The sequence below is a fragment of the Prionailurus bengalensis genome, chromosome C2 (genome assembly GCF_016509475.1).
Source record: "Prionailurus bengalensis isolate Pbe53 chromosome C2, Fcat_Pben_1.1_paternal_pri, whole genome shotgun sequence".
In the NCBI taxonomy this organism is placed as follows: Eukaryota; Metazoa; Chordata; class Mammalia; order Carnivora; family Felidae; genus Prionailurus; species Prionailurus bengalensis.
The window spans coordinates 58,599,354-58,618,106 of NC_057350.1; the positions used below are offsets into that span (position 1 = coordinate 58,599,354).

General features: G+C 42.1%; 1 protein-coding gene across 3 annotated transcripts in view; it reads left to right on the top strand.

Moving 5' to 3' along the window:
• PLCXD2 (phosphatidylinositol specific phospholipase C X domain containing 2) overlaps positions 1 to 14,321 on the top strand; it is a 50,803-nt gene extending 36,482 nt beyond the window's left edge. For all 3 annotated transcript variants that reach the window (XM_043594155.1, XM_043594157.1, XM_043594156.1), the window contains 2 exons: positions 695 to 936; positions 8,073 to 14,321. In XM_043594155.1, the coding sequence (XP_043450090.1) occupies positions 695 to 936; positions 8,073 to 8,232 (402 nt within the window). In that variant the 3' untranslated portion in view covers positions 8,233 to 14,321. The remainder of the gene's footprint in view (positions 1 to 694; positions 937 to 8,072) is intronic.
• The last annotated feature ends 4,432 nt before the right edge of the window (positions 14,322 to 18,753 follow it).

Sequence of the window (18,753 nt, forward strand, 5' to 3'; positions counted from 1 at the left end):
AAGGGGCATGGGTAGAATTTAAGTAGGCTGTGAATTTGCATGGGAAAAATCTACATATTTGTTCCCTGTCACCTTTAGCTGAAAATTAGTATACTCATTGACAATGAGTGCAGGCAGTCAGCCACAGCACTATCGGCCGTACGGGTGACTTTGTCCCCACAGAAATCACAGCTATTTCCATATTACGTTTCAGTTATTTGAAATATCACTTAAATTCATCATAACTCAAAATGATGGAACTTAGTACACTTACAACAAAATACTTTTATTTAATGTATGTATTGTGAAGCACATACATTAATTTATTATAAACTTAATAATATGTTAATAGCTATATTTCAGTCTTAATAATTTCTTTTGTAATCCTATTTTATTTTAGACATTCATTTAAAACATAATCTGAGAAGGGGTTTGGGATTTTACCATACTTCTAGAGGTGTTTGTGACAAAAATAAAGCTAAGAATCTTCAAGTCATATACAAGTACTTAAACCTTTGCTTATTGATTTTTCTAAATATATGTATAATATATATAATATATAATATAATTAATATAAATATATATTAAATATAATGATTTAATTTCTGTATGCTTGTATTCATTTGTCTTTAATCCTAGCAATCAGGACAAAGCAGGGAGTTAACACTCAGCTTGTTCATAAATTGCTCTCCTTTTTCTGTTTTAAATGTTTCAGGTTCTTATTTTCTATCACTGCCCCTTCTACAAGCAATACCCCTTCCTGTGGCCCGGAAAGAAGATCCCAGCGCCCTGGGCAAACACCACAAGTGTGCGCAAACTAATCCTCTTCTTGGAGACCACTCTGAGTGAGCGGGCCCCACGGGGCTCCTTCCATGTCTCTCAAGCGATTCTTACCCCCCGAGTGAAGACCATCGCCCGAGGCCTGGTTGGTGGCCTCAAGAACACTCTGGTTCATAGGTAAGAGTTTGCTTCCTCTAACTTGAACACTGACAGTACAGAGCCTGCTTGGGATTCTCTGTCTCCCTCTCTCTCTGCCCTTCCCCTGCTCATGCTCTCTTTCTCTCTCTTGAAATAAATTAACATTAAAAAAAAATTTTTTTGCTTCCACCCCAGAAGTAAGGTTTAAAAAAAAAACAAAACTTGATTCTCTTTTGAATCAACAGTAAAATTGTATAGTTTGAACATTTAGAATAATGACAAAACAGAAAACCTTATATTTGAAAAATCTGTGCATTTGAGGTGGTTTGCATTAACTGTGGCCAAAGGATGTCAGAATACTTTGTTGGAATATACAGTATACCATAACTACTCTCCGAACTTTGATGCTAAGGCAAAGCACTTTAAGCCAACAGCACTTTGTTCATTTCTGGCATGTGGTCACACTGTGAACTTGCCCTGCCCTTGCAGCCGGCCCAAGTACTCACTCATTTAAGAAGCATTAAGTGGGGCGCCTGGGTGGCTCAGTCGGTTAAGCGTCCGACTTCGGCTCATGTCATGATCTCGCGGTCCGTGAGTTCGAGCCCCACGTCGGGCTCTGTGCTAACACCTCAGAGCCTGGAGCCTGTTTCAGATTCTGTGTCTGCCTCTCTCTGACCCTCCCCCGTTCATGCTCTGTCTCTCTCTGTCTCAAAAATAAATAAACGTTAAAAAAATTTTTAAAAAAAGCATTAAGTGAGGCAGCTGTGCTAGGTGCTAGGTATGCAGAGATAGCCTGCCACGGTTTGTCCCTTCCATTGTGACCATGAATCCTAAGAAGCAACTGAGGATGCTGCCTGCACTGTCACAGCTTGAAATACTTCCTCAGAGCGCAATTTATTCTCACTGTACAATTAGGTAGGAGAAGCTCCAGATACTTATATATACACACACACGCACACGCGCGTGTGTGTGTGTGCCTATGCATACGGATATGGATAAAGGGAATGTTATAAATACATTTGGATAACAGGGCAACCGTGTTATCCAAGCTGAGGAAGTGTTGGGGTGATAAAGGATATTTACAAGACTCACTTTGGTTCCTGAGTTCCAGGTGGTAAGCACCAGCGTTTACATAGAGAAAGGTTCTTCCAAAAATGTGTCCCTGCCTGCTTGGTTCTGAGTTTGGATAGCATCATTCCAGATAACAGGAGTTTACCTGGCAGGAGTTCACATAGCAGGGAGCACCTGCACTTTTGTTTGCTGGTGAAAATTCCTATGTTGCCTTATGTTGGCCATGAACAAAACCAGAAACCTTTACTTTGTGACTCTATTAAGTTTTGACTAAATTACTTGTGCTGAACTTGGAAAAGAGAATGTCATAAACCAATGATATATCTCTGAAAGACCCAGAATTACAAACTTTCTTTTTTTATAATATATGTTTATGTATCCACACTATTTTCTGCATGCATTTGGTAAATTTATGGATTAACATTATTTATTTATTTATTTATTCATTCATTCATTCATTCATTAGTCCAACAAAGATTGAGTACTTGGGAGGAGCTAGGTCAAAAGATACAAGGTAAACAAAAGATAAATAAATAAAATACACAAGGTCAACAAAAAATAAAATAAAGATACAAGGTTAACAATATAGTCTCTGTCCTCATGGAACTTAAGTCTATCAGGAAAAATAAACATGTACATTTCTATAAACATTGTGAAAATAACTATAATAAGGCCTGTACAAGGAGCTGTACTAACAAGGGAGAGGAAGTATTTAAAAATAAGGATACGTTATATCTGCATACTGTACTCAGAAAATGAATTACCTTCTTGCAGATGTTTTCATTTCATTCTTAAATTAAGCCAGCCTCCAGGTGGGCATATTGTCTAGAGCACATTATTGTCCCCATTTCAGATGGGACTCAGTAAAGTTAAGTGACTCGGACCCACATAGCTGGTAAGGGTCAATATTCTGAGACTCTGAGTTAATACTCAGAGTTAGGGTAAAAGCCCTAACTCTGGACTTTGGATTATTCTAATGTTGCCCTTTTCCATATTTACCACTGGCTTGAATATAGCATATTTCATTGCTCTGCTCCTTTCTGCTCCACTGGCCTGTAATTGTCTTACTAGTACCTGAATCTGGTCGTATCTTCTTTTTTTTTTTTTTTTATAAATTTTTTTTTTCAACGTTTATTTATTTTTGGGACAGAGAGAGACAGAGCATGAACGGGGGAGGGGCAGAGAGAGAGGGAGACACAGAATCGGAAACAGGCTCCAGGCTCGGAGCCATCAGCCCAGAGCCTGACGCGGGGCTCGAACTCCCGGACCGCGAGATCGTGACCTGGCTGAAGTCGGACGCTTAACCGACTGCGCCACCCAGGCGCCCCTGGTCGTATCTTCTTGATTACAGCTGTGAACCCACAAAGTCACAATTCACACTTGTTCATACTTGTCAATTCCTAGAACTTTAATCTGGCTGCAAATGAAGCACAAAAGTCTTGACCTTAGTGGTAACGATGGCGGCAAATGCCCAAAGCCAAGAGATCCTAGCATGCCGAGCCCTTGCCCACTGATAGCTAGCAGGTGTCTCGAGACTGGAAAGACACTTGGTCCTCTCCACCGTGCTGGTCTCAAGAATAGTACATGGCAGCAAGCATTACCAGGCCTCCAAATCCACAGACGGGAGAAACTCAGTCAAGAGTTTGTTCCCAAACCCCCAGCATGACATGCAGCTATTATTTTCTCTGGGCAGTTGAAGAAGCATAGCCAAGAAGCAATTCCAACATGCCAAAAGTCTGTCCTAAGGTACAAGAGTGCTGTCAGACTGGTCCTGGGCACTGGTTATCAGCTGCACCAAGAGGAAAAAGATCAGGTATATTTTCCCACAAATGTAGAGGTCCCTTTTTTTTCTTTTTCAGTGGGAAGTTAACCTAACTCTTGGGTGAAATTTTGGACCTGAGATCTTGTTTGCTGTGGTTCATCACCCTGAAAGGAAGCCATGAAAAATACAGCCATTCTGACTGAATTTCTATGGTAGTTGCCCCTAGATTCTTAGAAACCTTGGACTCACACTGAAATCAACTGGAAAAAAGGTTATGCCGAAGCCCAAGGACAGAGTAGCCATGAGGCCATAGAAAGGGACACAGACTGAAATCAGAGGCCTGAGACTGAAACCTGACTTGGTCCCTGTTATGGGCTGAATTATGTGCCCTGGAAATTCATATGTTAGAGCCCCAGGCCCCAGTCTCTCAGAATGTGACTGTATTTGGAGGGTCTTTAAAGAAGTGATTAAGTTAAAATGAGGTCGTTAGAGTGGGCCCTAATCCAGTCGGACTGGTCTCCTTATAAGAAGAGGGAATTTGGACAGAGAGACTCCGGGGATGGGTGTGCTCAGAGAAAAGCTGACGTGAGGACACAGCAAGAAGGTGGCCATCTGCAAGCCACGGAGACAAGACTCAAACCAAACCTGTCAACATCTCAGTCTCAGACTCCAGCCTCCAGAACGGGGAGAACGTACATTTTTGTTGTGTAAGCCACCCAGTCAGGCGTTTTCTATGGCAGCCCTAGCAAACTAAGGCTGTCTCTTAACAGGTGGCCTTGGACAAGTTTCCTGAGGTCTCTGATCTGTCCCTTTCTCGCCACTTAAAGAGGATTAACAATACTGCACAAAACTGTAGAATCTTACGTGACAATGCCTACCACCGTGCCTGGCACAAAGTAGGCATGCCAACTCTACCTGTAGAGAAAGCCAGAAACGGAGAGGGCCAGCCTTGTTCCCAGTGGGCTTCAAAGGCAAAGGGAAGTTTCTAAGCAACTGCTCTGCTCGTGGGGCCTGGTGCTTCACAGGCCTATCAGCAGTATCTGGCTCACCCTTCTGCACTGATCCCCCCTTGGTAAATAAAGGCCAGGAGTTCAGAAAACAAAGCAGTTTTTCCTCACAATGAGTTCTACATTTTCCTGTCGTTGTACGTACTCCTGGTTATTTGATCCTTGCCTTGAGGAAAGGTTGATACGAGCAACCTGAGGCTGACACAGAGCTCTTTGTCACCGGAGACCGCACATTTCCCACATTTCTCTGCTCAGGCTCCTGGGATCCCCTGTGGTTTGGCTCCGGCTGGTCACCTGGAGTTGCCACCAAGCCTTTAATTCTCATTTTCCCATGATGACCAGAAGATGGCGCCAGCATTACATACCTAAACACTGACTGGCAGATTATCATTATTTTTTAAAGTAAGCTCTACACCCCACGTGGGCTTGAACTCACGACCCCGAGATCAAGGGTTTCATGCTCTACCAACTGAGCCAGCCAGCTGCCCCTGACTAGTACATTTTAAAAAGAAGTCTTGAATGGATCAGGCTCAGGACTGCAGTGGCCTTCCTGTGGGCCACTGTATGTATTCCAAGCCTCTATCGCCAAGGGAAGACTATTTGTGGAGCTTTGTTCTCGGCCTTCAAATATCTCTACCCTACACTCTACCATCTATGATTCCTTCTCTCGTGCCAAACACTTACATGGTGCTTACTATATCCCACGCGTAGTTCCAAGCACTTCACATGTATTACCTTATTTAATTCTTCAAAAATCTGTATGAAGTTAGTAGTATTATTATCCCCATTTTACAGGGGGATAGACTGAGGTGCAAAGAAATTAAATAAGTTGAGGTCAAGTTGAGGTTATTAAGTCTTCAGGAGACCCAGTTAAAAATGTAATTACTCATGTGATCGTGGTTTCTTAAATCCCAATTAGACTACTAATATAAAAATGCAAATTGACTTATGAGATGCGTTTTAGCCCCTGGCCAGTTATCAAGTCCACTGAGTGAGGGAAGCAACGCAGGACTGACCATCGTTGTCACGGTAAGAGGAAAAGAGAAAGGAAGGCAAAATGGTACCGAGGTCTCGATAAGGTTGTCGAGGAGACGGAGAGGTTAGGAAGGGCAGCTCTGAAAGAGAACAGGAAAGGAGAAGATGACAACCAAGGACAGCGTCACCACAAGAGAAAGAAGTCCACTAAGATGAACTTATTTTCAATTTTTGCCTAGAGCAAATTCTTCCTAAAAAATCCCCAGTCCCTTAACCAAAACGTAAGCCACGGTTTTTGTCTTCCTCACGGTCTTCTCAGCTTATCAGGTATTCAGTGAGCTATTTTTCCCATGATGCAAAGCTAGGAAGTTTCTGTACCGCCCATGATATTTCCATTTCCTGCTAATACAGAAGGCATCACATTAAATTGTTGTCATTTGTTTATGTCACTAAATTGTGAGCTGCTTTGGACAAAACATTCTGGCTATCACATAGAAAACCCTCAAATTGTACAATGTAACTCACAGGCTGTGTTTGTGAGACCACTGAGTAAGCACTGGTCCATTAAGAAGCCACACATACTACTGGAGTAACTGTATATCCAGATGGGAAAGTGAACCCTGACCACCTCCTTCATACCATACATGAAAATTAGCTGGAGGTAGATCTTTGATCTAACAGGAAAGCTAAAACCATAAAGCTTATAGAAGAAAACAGGAAAATATTTTTGTGACTTGGGACTAGGCAAAAGTTTCCTAGATAGGTCACATAAATTATAAGAGAAAAATTGATGAGTTAGACTCCATTAAAATTAAGGAATTCAACTCACCAGAATATGCCATTGAGAAAAGTAATAGGCAACATATGGGCAAGGATAAAATATCAAAAAGCATATCTGAGAAAATACTAGCATCTAGAATATATAAATAACTTCTACAGCTCAACAATTAAAAGAAAAAAGAAAAAAAAGAATAGGTAGAAGAATTGAACAAGAACTTCAAAAAGCAGACATACAAATGGCCAATAAGCACATTACAAACTGCTCAGCCTCATTCTTCATCAAAAGAATGCAAACTGAAACACTGTCATATATCTTTACATACCCACTAGAATAGCTAAAATTAAAAAGACTAATCGTGCCAATGTTGGTGAGGCTCTGAAGCAACCGGAAGTCTCATATGTTGTTGCTGGGAATATATAATGGAACGACCTCTTTGGGGAAAGATCTGGAAGTTTCTTATAAAACTAAATGTAAACCTCCCGTATAATAAAGCAATTTCAGGTGTTGGTACTTATCCAAAAGAAATGAAAATAAATGTTCACAAAAAGACTTAGATAAGAACATTCATAACAGTTTTATCCACAGTATCTAAAAACAAGTAGCTTCCCGTTTATTCATCAATAAGAAAATGGATAAACAACCTACTGTATTCATGCAGTGGAATACTGCAGTGATTAAAAAGGAGAACAGACTACTGGCGTATATAGCAACACAGATGAATCCAAAACCAGAATGCTTAGTCAAAGAACCTCACACAAAAAATACAGAGTGCATGAACTTGCATGAAGTTCTAGAACAGGCAAATTTAATCAATGGTAGGACAAAAGTTATGACAACTGTTGCCTCTGGGAGGATGTGGACAGGGATTGATGAGGAAGGTACATGCAGGAACCTTCTGGCGTGCTGGCAATGTTCTTTGTGTACCTTGACACGGGGTATTATGTGTTTACATTTGTCACAACTCAACTAGGTTACATGTAAGATTTGTGCATTTTATTGGATGCAAGTTTATGTCAAAAGAGAAACAAATTAAAACAAATATTGAATCCTCCTTAATGAGATGCATACTGAGGCATTAGGGCATGTGTGTAGATGTGTGCAGTTGGAACTTGTCAAAAATGTAAGATGTTTTGATGGAAGAAGGATAGAGTGGTGGGTCGATGGACGGTTATGTGGCAAGTGCTGTAAAATGTTAGGGCTGGAAGCTAGATGGTGGTTGCACTTACTATAAATTTCTTTCAGTGTTGCAATCAATATTTTTGAAATTTTTCATGTTAAAAATAAAGAGCCTACCAAGAATTAGGTCTTGATCTTAGTCTTTCAAGGTCCCATTGACATGGCTGTCTCTTTGGTGCTTGCGGCAAATAATCTTGTCTTCCAGCGCAGAAACCTTGAAAGTACAATTCTCTGTTGGAGTTGACATCACTCCATCCCTCAAAGAGATATAAAGCTTAAACAGATGGACTTCTGGGGGCTTGTGCTTTTATTGACATACTTTTGTTACATTAATGGAAACGTCTTATTTCTGTTTCTGAAAGAGTCCTTTTAAACTCTGCTCCCTGCTCTCTCTTCTGTGCAGGAATCTTCCTGCCATCCTGGACTGGGTGAAAACCCAGAAGCCCGGAGCCATGGGTGTCAACATCATCACATCGGACTTCGTGGACCTGGTGGACTTTGCCACTACTGTCATTGAATTGAACGACCTCCTACAGGAGGATAGAGCTTTGGCTAAATGCTGATTTGATTTTTTTTTTAATTTATTTAACTTATTGTTGACTTTGTTGATCCAGGCCAGAGTTCTGAAGGGTTTCCTGTTAGGATGGTCCCTGGGCAGTGATGGGGAAGTAGGAGGAGGAGGGTGTTTTCCCTTCTTCATAGGGCCATTTGGATTAAACTACAGAGATTTTAATTGCATTTTTCCCAAATGAGACTAAAACTTAAGTCCAAGGGAAGAAGCATATCTCATGTGATCAAGGTCAAGGTCTCCCCAGTGGCTCATGATGTTGGATGTAATATGGAAATGGAGTCTCCAGGTTCCATTGAGTGTCCCCTAATTGGCCCAGTTTCCTGTTTTCTTCCAGGATGTTGTATTTGAGCCTGTGAGGAGATGAATCAGAAAGGCATCCTTAGTCAAAGTAATGGCTCATTGCAGGTGTGGATGACCCTATGGGGTGGCCCTAACATCAACCCGAGGCTTTGAGGGGAAAAAGGGCCAAGCACCAGCTCTCTCTGGCATGTTGAATGTCACCACTTCTTCCCTGAGAGAGTAAGACTTCTTTATCACCAGGCTGTACCAGCCATAATCTGTTCTTCCATAGCTTATGCTTGGGAACTGGTCACCTTCGTTCTTTAGATAAACAGTACGTACTGCCTTTGGTATCAGAAATGTGTTTCCCAGTTTTAAAACATTGATCCCTTTCTATTTCTATTGGCCCCTTCTTAAAAGTGAAAGGAACAGTGGTGGAAGATCCTTTCAGTGTGGGGTCCAACGGAGATAGACATGCATGTTTGCTGCACGCCCGATTTCTTTGGTTTAAATCTGTAGCTTTCCCCAAAATGGCTGCCAGGTAAACTCCTGCATCATTTTGGCAAAGTCCTTTTTGAAGAGTGGGATCTTCAAGCCAGATCTTGGAATCGCATTTCCTTGTCGTCTGCCTAGGACTCGGTCTGTGCTGTGAGACACAACGCTAATGGAAGGCGCCTTGTCTGTGACACCGGGGAGGCAGACACAGGAAGCATGGGAAAGTGCAATGGATTTAAGGAGGAAGCTCCAAGTGGGTTGGGAGCTGTTCTGTAACTCCTTGAAAACAAGACTACCTCGGGGACATTTAGGATGGCTTGTGGGTCATCAAGTGAGAAATACCCAGTGTGGGAACTTTTCCAGTTTGTGTCTTGATTGTTCTCCTTTTTGCAGGTTGTTCTGAGCCTGCTAATCACCACTGCATGAGGGCTTTGAAACTCAAGGGGGGATTTTTTTTAATTGGTAAGAGGTACTTATCTATAAAGAGTCCTCTTGTGTTTTATTTATTTATTTATTTATCCACTTATTTATTTATAGATTAAGTATCTTCAGTGCTTCTTACCTCAAAAGCACTCACAAAGGAGCTTCCCGAACTCTTTTCACCCAGGCCCGATGCCGCCCTGATCTTTCTCCCTTCAGTAGGACCGTGCATTTCAGCACTGTGAGTGACCTCTGACTCAGCTACAGATATTCCCAGCTCCCCCAGTCATGCTGGGACAGTGTTCATGCGTGGGTGTGGTCCAGACTTGAGAAGCCACTGCCAGGCCACGCACTGGGTCAGAAGATACAATGGGTCATGAAGAACTCTCAGTTCTTGAGGAAGACTCTCCAGTAGAAGGTTGAAAAGGAAGGAGCTGGAAAGAAAACTGGGCATGGAGTGTGTACATACTGAGGCTCCTCAGGACTGTCTGAGGATCCCTAAGGAAATGTCAGCGTCTGGATTCTTAAGGAGGAAAGATAAACGTGGAATCCTGGATGGATGTGTGTATGTGTGAAGACCGTTAGGCCACCCCCCCGGGAGCTTCCCACTTCTATTCTTCCATGCTCACAGCTGGATCTTACATGTCTCCTGCAATGGCGGGTATCCGGGGTGAGCTACCAAAAGCACACCCCCAAATCTTGGTCTTCCAGCCTCTACTGTCTGTAAAATAATTTAATCCCTGACCTCCAGCTTCTGCAGTTTGGGGAGGGCCACAACACAAATGCCTCTGGGAAAATCTGGTCTAACTTTTCCTGTTCTTGCATTTGAGCCCCCTCTCCAAAGAGGTTCCTGGGATTGTATCATCAAATTTTGGGGGCCTTCTCTGGCAAGGGGTAAGAAAGGAAGTGCCCTCACTTTCTCAATTTTTCTTCAATTCTAATATTAAACCCCAGTGACAAGCTCTGAAATTCCTGGCCACCCCTCAGGGTTTTATTTGTGGTCTCATTGTTTCAGTTGGTCTTCTTTTTAACTCTTGGTCAATTGCTAGAGACTAGGTCATTTCCCCTCTTTTAACCCTTTGTTACTTGGCAAAGAGATCAGGAGGCAAGAGGAGAATTATTCTGCTCTGTTTTATTTGAGCCTCAGCTTTGTCCAGGTGCTTGGTGCTACGAGGCCAGGTGTGTTGGCAGGGTGTCTACAGAGGATGCCAGTGCACCCAAGGGCTGCTGACTGTTCAGTGAAATGTTTACTTGATTTTTGTTCCTTTCGTCTTAAGATACATAACTGGACTTCACTTGGGTTGTAACACTGAAGTGCACCTCAGTGTTTGCATAGTAAGAGGAAAGACATCAAGCGTGACACAGAAGCACAGAAAATGGTCCCAACGTCGTGTGCATGCAGTCCTACTCTATGTGGCAAATGCAGGTGTTCACTCCTTCATACTGTTTTAGGTTGCCAGCCTGGCTTGCATTTTGAAATTCTACACAGGAGTTCTGGGAGATAGGAGGATTATTGGCAGTTCGCCCTTGATAAACACCTTGACTTGGCAGAATCTCTGCTCCAGGAAAAAGTTGTTCGATATAATACAAAGGATATATGCATTCTGCTCTTGGACATGAGGCCAAGCAGAAGACTCAGTGATGGGACAGAGGGAGAGGAGACTTTAGTTCTATGACTCATTCTACAACTGCCAACAATAAAAATGGTTGACCCAACCGCATCATTCACTCTCACGAGATCAAACGAGCCTACCATACTTACTCAGAATTAACTTCAAGATCAACAAAAAAGCTACTTGATTGAGCCAAAGAGGGCTTTAGTTTCATAGGATTTGGGGCCATAGTTATTCTGAAATGTAGGCCATACTCATCCTGAAATGGTAACTCCAAATGCCTTTTCATGAACTCCCTAGACCATTTGCCACATTTCCATGGCTTTGTGGCAAAGGGGACAATCACAGGTTTCAGTTAGATTGGAGCAATGTTTAAAGGCTTGAACTTGGAGCCTATTAGAGATACCACTGCGGTTTCATGGGCAGAAAAGATATCCTTAGGGTTGGAGAGAGAAGTCAAGATGGAATTGATGGAAGGGAATGATAAATTATTGAGGATTAATTTTTAAATTATTGACAGACCTAAGGGTGTCATGCCCCCCCAAAAATGATATATATGCTGTATTAGACTCTCTAGTAATTTATTTTCCTTAACACTGAGACCAGACCCCTGAATTCTTGAAAATAGTTGAGCCACAGTCCAAACCCAGGATTTTTATATAGACTCAAAAGCACAAGATCTGAGCCCAGGTCATGACCAAGGTTAAGAATCCTGGCTCTCCTTTCATGACCTCATATTCACATCACAAAGGTTATGTTTCTGTTCAAGAAGACAATGAAGTGGAGCCTTCTAGAATTAAATGCAGTTTTATGGTGTGTCAGGATTTTCTGTTTCTGTTTTTCTGAATCCTCCCATAAGAAAGTGCTCCCCAAAGAGACATCATTACAACCTGGCGAGAAAGCTTAGTGCTAAGCTAAAGGTGGAGAAACAGAAGAAATTACAACGGAAATGAAACGATTTCTTTTTGTGGACGCAGTAGGGCTACACAAATTCAGGCCGTCTTACAAAATGAATTCATGGCCCAGTTGAAGTTTTTGGAATGTTCTTTATTGGCTGACTGCAGATTTTTATTGTTAGGTTCTGGGAAATGGAACAGCCTAATGAGTGGGGCACAGCCATGAGACTTCCCTCTCGTGGCTGGGCAAGTAAGCAACCCTGTGCTAAATCCACCTCGGTTCCTTAGTCTGGAATAAAGATGTTTTCGGGTACCTTAGTGATGTTCTGCAAACCTTGGTCAACTAGCTCCCCAAAATGTCAGGTCCCTTATGATTAAATTAAATGCCTTATACTCAGGGAGCGAGGTGTGCAGTTATGGTAATTCTTCCTCGTGTGGCGTGTGTGAAGAAATGCTTTTTGGGTTCATTTCTCAAAAGTGTGGTCTAGGACGACAGCTGGTGCAACAGTGGCACCGTAGTGATCCGTATAGTGAGATGAATAGAGCTGAATGAAATCTGCCGACGCACTTGAGTTCCCAAGAGGGGCTTTCCTAAATGCATGCTAAGCAGTCATGTTATGCCAAAAGGAAGTGCACAGAAATTGATCACGTCAAATGTCCATACGAACAGGAAGTTTGTTCTGTGTGGCATAGAGCATGGTTGTCCCTCTCAATTCCACTAACTTTGCAGTAGTCCTCGGCCCTCGGCCTCAGACTGCTTCCTAGTGTTTGCCATCATGGCTTTGTCACTCAGAAATGTTGCCTTGGGACACACAGGAGTGAATTGATTAGGTGATAAGTGATTTAGCTGGAAACGTCACCCTAACTCCAAATGGTAATGAACAGCTCTTTACTCTTCCAAGAGACTTACTATCTTCTTACCTTCTGGCTTCCCCAGCTTCCTAGGAGAAATAGTGACACAAAAGGTACTATATTGCTGAACTGGCCCTTAACCTGGAAGAACACACTACAAACTGCTATTGGTGGTGTTGAAATAGCACAGTCTTAAATGCTCAGAAAATATTCTAAGATAACTCTTTCTATCCTGCAGTGGATACCGTGTTCTGGTTTTTTCTCCAACGACACTTATTCTTAGTACTTTTCAAACTCCTTTCTAAGCCACATAGTTTGGATAAAATATTTTTCTTCTCTTTGCTGGGAATCCAATCCCACAATCTTGAGATAACCTCAATAGTCTAGAGGCATTTTCCTTCTCATTCCTTCTGATCTGCACAGAATACCACTCTCTCCTCTCCTCTTGGCCATCATTGATCATCTGCTGATTACTGTTAATAACAGAATACCGGTGAAATTCATCCAAATAGACACACACATTCAATGAGGCCCAAGCCCACTCCTGTCACAGTGGTTTTTATTGCTCCTTACTGGTCCCAAATGCGTAATTCTGACCCCGACACACACATGTGTGCGTGCGTGTGCACGCGTGCGTGCACACACACGCACACACACACACAATCTGGTTGGGGCCCAGAACTCGGGGCCAATACTTCATTCAAATCGCAGGGGCATGCTCACAAGCTTGGAGCCCAATGAGAAGCACAGCACTTTGAAGTCAGATAGGCCTTCCGTTGCTTTGTATATTTGCAGTTTAACATATGTTATTGCTTTATAGCACTAGTAGCACTTCAGTCATGAATCTGTAGTATCAACATGATTAATCTTAGAACATATTCTAGGCACGGCGGTACCTTGCTGCTATTATACTTACTAGTTTGCACCCCTATGTTAATAAGCGTCACATACAGACTGTGTGGGCAGTGTTTGTATTGTGTATATGCCAACTGTTATACTTAACCTCGCCGATCAGCAATTAGAAAATACAGAGGTTGTCATAGTGAAAATAAGTCTTGGTCAATTCAGATATGATATGTGAATCTGATAAATACTCTGTTAGATATTCTGTTTGTCCTCTATGCTTGTTTTATATTACAGTGCATGCTGTTTGCTAAGTAACAAAAAATAATAAAATCAGAATAGTAAATTGTACCAATTTTAAGGTTAGAGTTAAGTTTGGCACTTAACTTATATGCTGCTTGGTACTCTGAAATGTATTTTGTGGCTTAATTATCTTATTCACACACGTTTCACTTGGCTTCTTCCCTCCGAGGAAATAATTGTTCAAATATATCTCTCCTTCTTTCTTGTAACCTGGATTATTCTGCTTAATTCAACCTAAAACATTGTAAAGCCAGATTACCTCATTTTAACTGTGAAAAAACAATTTAATAGGTATGATGACATTATGTCTTTTCTTGTATTTTATTTGAACGACCTAAATAGGCTTAAACCTAATAATAAATATAAAGCTTTAGCAGGCATGTTTCCTTGTTTCTCTGTACATTTTATTGTTGGCCCACTTCTGATCTTTTTTTTTTTAAAGGTTATAGACCCACTGTCAATCAAATATCTTAGTATACGACTTTGGATGAAGACATATTGGAATCCGCTGACCACACCTGCAGTCCCCAAGATGAGCCGTGCACGAAATGTGCACCCAATCTTGTCACCCATCCTTTTCTAAGCTTTGCCCTCAGCACTTCAACCATTTCTGCTAGGCTTGGGCCAGGTCCTGCATCCTTATTCTCACCTGACCACCATGGCGAGCCCATGTTACTCTGAGTGATTGCCAAGCACCGAGATAAAACAATGCAGAGATTAGAGTGGGCGTCCAATCTGTCGGCAAGGAAGATTCCAATATTTTCTTCATTCCTAATTCTTTTTAGTAGAATGTCTGAGCCCACTTAATTTCAGTGACTTTCTCTTTTTGCCCTATGCCCTGCAAAAATAACGGGCTCTGGTGAAACACCTGTGTATGAATTTAGCAGAGATGAAGTTAATTCTAAGTAATCATTCATTTCACATAGTTGAATGTTACAGCAGCAAATTAGACGATTCTATTTCTGTTCAAGTTAACATAGCAATCGAAGAACACATCATAGATTTTTCACCTGTACTTTTAGTCACGGTTAGTAAATCTACCATATGGTCTTTTTTTTTAAATTTTTTTTAATGTTTATTTATTTTTGAGACAGAGCATGAATGGGGGAGGGTCAGAGAGAGAGGGAGACACAGAATCCGAAGCAGGCTCCAGGCTCTGAGCTGTCAGCACAGAGCCCGACATGGGGCTCCAACTCACGGACCGTGAGATCATGACCTGAGCCGAAGTCGGACGCTTAACCGACTGAGCCACCCAGGCACCCCTACCATATGGTCTTCTGATGGGCTTTCATAAGCACCACTTTCAGTCATCCCCATTGGCTTTTAGTAGAAAATGGCATGATGGAGATAGGTCTGAGTCCCAACATCCACATGGTGTATTTGCAAAGACTACTGCCTCAATTTCTGAACCCACACTTGGGTTGAAACATTGCCTCTCTGAAAATGGAGCACGTATATTATGTACAAATTAATTTTTCATAGTACAACTAGCTTATGAACATTCTATTGAGTACAGGAGCTGGGGCAACAGGCATTTCAGAGACGCATAGCCCTGTGTTTCTATCCCGGCTCTATCACATCCCGACTGTATAACTCTAAACAAAACTAACATCTCTAAATATACAGGATATAGGACTACTAATACCTGCTCTGATGGGTTTTTGAGAAGTCTACATAAGACACTATACAGAAAACATTTCAGCACAGAGCCTGGCACACAGTAAACTCTCAAGAGTAGTTAGTCTTAGTATTGGGGGTGGTGACTTTGCACCCACCCCCTCCAAAGAGTACCTGGCACAATCCCTTCAACATGGTTGACTACTAACTCTTGTGTTTATTGCTAATGACTTAGCAGGAGCTAATTAATAAGAAGGAAAGCAGATAAATTCAGAAAGTGAAAGAGAAAGTTGCACAATCACTGGACCATCTGTGCACTGCTCTGAGAGTGAGTAGGGTTCCGACCACTGGTGGTGTGCCAGATGATGTGAGGGGGACGATGGCCATAGCTTTGAATAGAATTTATATCATCAATCACTTAATCATCCTGATTAGTGGAGAGGAAAGTCTCAGTGACGAAAACTCTCTAACCCTTGTTTTTCTAGCAAAAACAACAACCCCCCAAAGGCCAGTAATATCCAGCTAGCATTTAATATAATTTTGTGTGCATTTTCTTTCTTTTATGGTTACCTTCTCTCTATGGCAAGTGATACTGGGTTTTTCAACAGTGATATAAAATTTCCTTAAGTTTTTAAAAAAAATTCCACTGTGAAGCTATGGGAATGGCCTTTGTTTATGATCCTTTCCAGGCCGAAAACCACCATAGTTGATTCCACTGCACGCTTTTGTCAAGAATTGGGTTTGGCCATGCTCTTTTCAAACATCCTTAACTAAATAAGTATATAAACAGAGTGCTATTTGAGCTAGAAAACCACCTCTTCTTTCATAAGGAGACTCTCAATGTCTCCTGTAGAAGTCTGTGCCCAGTCCATGCCCTCTCTCCGTGCCATCCAGTGTGGCAGGAGAAAGGTGCCCGAGTCACTTAGTCCTACGGATGGCTGCGCTGGAGATGCATGCAATGCAGAGACCAGACCCTGCTTCTTTGACTTGGAAAGTGAGTCCTCTTCTGTGAATCCCTGAGGTTAGAATGCCTGAATGTTCTGGATTTTTGTTGTTTTTTTTTTTTCTCCCCAAAGGAATTCTTGATCAGCAGTATGTTTTTTTGTTTATCCCTCTGCAAATCTGCTCACTGTGACTGCAGGATTGTTATTATCTTTAAGACTTGAAACCTTTCATTCTCAGAGAGGGTAGAAGGTTGCAAGGGAGGAACAGTGTCCAAAGCCCATGTGCCTCAAACCTCACCCCGGATGGCCTGGGCAAGTGCCAGTTAAACAAAAGTGCTAGTCAGACCAGGGTGTTTGCACAGCTGGGCAGTGTTTTTGGAAAGCATGGGTGGGGAAAGGGGACACAGAATTGTCAGTCTCTGTCCAGTAGCATCATGCAACTGAGAGAAGCTTAGGCAAGCAGATGGCTTTAATCTAAGGGGCCTGGTGTCTAAAGAATGGGACTTATCCTGTGGAGAAAGGCCCTAAGAAGCAGAGCTCTTATTGCAAAAGAAGGCCACCGAAAGCTATTCTTTGTTTAACCTCTCTGCTTTGTGGCCTAAAGACTTTCCTGCTTTGACGCTTAATGGGTGTTTGCTCAATCTGGGCCCAGGAGTCTCATTTGTAGGCCTCCATGAAGTATAAATGGATCTGGAAGAAGACATTAGACTGCCTTTTGCAAAAGTTCCCCCCTTCCCCAACAACCTTGCAGGTTTAGAACTAACCTGCCACACATCAGAGGGTTCAGTGGTCTATTTCATTGGTGCCAGAATGCCCTGACATGACATACAAAATTTTGGAACTGGAGCGCCTGGGTGGTTCAGTCAGTTGAGTGTCCTACTCTTGATTTCAGCTGAGGTCATGATCTCACAGTCATGGGATTGGGCCCCACATTGGGTTCCACGTGGGGCATGGAGCCTGCTTGGGATTCTCTCTCTCTCTCTCTCTCTCTCTCTCTCTCATCTCTATCTCTTTCTCTCTCCCCACGCACCCCTGCCCCTCTTCCCCCTCTGCTCTCTCTCTCTCTTTCTCAAAAAAGTAAAAAATAATTTGAAACTATGAACTATGAGCACACCTTTCTAATAGAGAATCCATAGCTCTCATCAGACTCTCAAAGGAATCTATGATTCTAAGAAATTTACATACTGCTGTCTTTCAAATATTTGTGAGAATTAACTATCATTTCAAGGTTGTTAAGCAAGCAAAGATGGCTGACATAGGCTAGCTCTAGAAGATTTTGGTCTTTCCTATTTAAAAAATGAACTAAATTAAGACATATGAATTTGTTGATTATGGATGCTCTCTTTCAAGAGGTAAGGTTGGATAAAAGAAGATAAAAAGGAAAGACTAAGAAAGTCCAAAAGACCCTAAAGAATGAGAGTCAGATGGGCTCTAGCAAGAGAGGGCAGCGGAAGATGGAAGAAACCAGGCACAGGAGCAGATATGGAGGCATAGCTGGGTATCCCACATGAGTCCAAACAACACATTTCAGAAGGAGGTGGACAGATTGGAGCCTTTTCAGAGAAAGCTAGGAGGGTGAAGGGTCTAGAAGTGGTGTCACATGAGAACTGGGGATGTTGTGTTTAGAAAAGACTGAGAAAGGGGAGCCTGGGTGGCTCAATCAGTTAAGCATCTGACTCTTGATATCAGCTCAGGTGATAATCTCACAATTCAAGAGTTCCAGCCCCACACTTGGGATTCATTCTCTCTACCTCTCTGAGCCTCCCTTGCTCTCTCTCTCATAATAAATAAAATTACAAAAAATAAACTAAAAAAGACTAAGAGAAACATGATGGGGATATCTTCAATTATTTTTGAATTGTTGTATGACTGAGATATTAGAATCTTATGATTTAATTTTTTTAAATTTTTTTAAGTTTACCTATTTTTGAGAGAGAGAAAGAGAACACAAGTGAGGGAGAGACAGAGAGAAAGAGGGAAACACAGGACCTGAAACAGACTCCAGGCTCCACGCTGTCAGCACAGAGACTGATGTGGGGCTCAAAACCACGAACCATGAGATCATGACCTGAGCCACAGTTGGACGCTTAACCGAGAATCTTATGAATTTAGACGTAAAAGGGACCAAAGAACATTTGTCCAGGTGCTAATATTACAAGAGAGAAAACTAAAAGCCAGAGATAAATGACTGGTCTAAGGCAGTGCTGGAACTGGTCTCTGAGTCTCCTCCCAGGGTCCTTCCCCATCATTT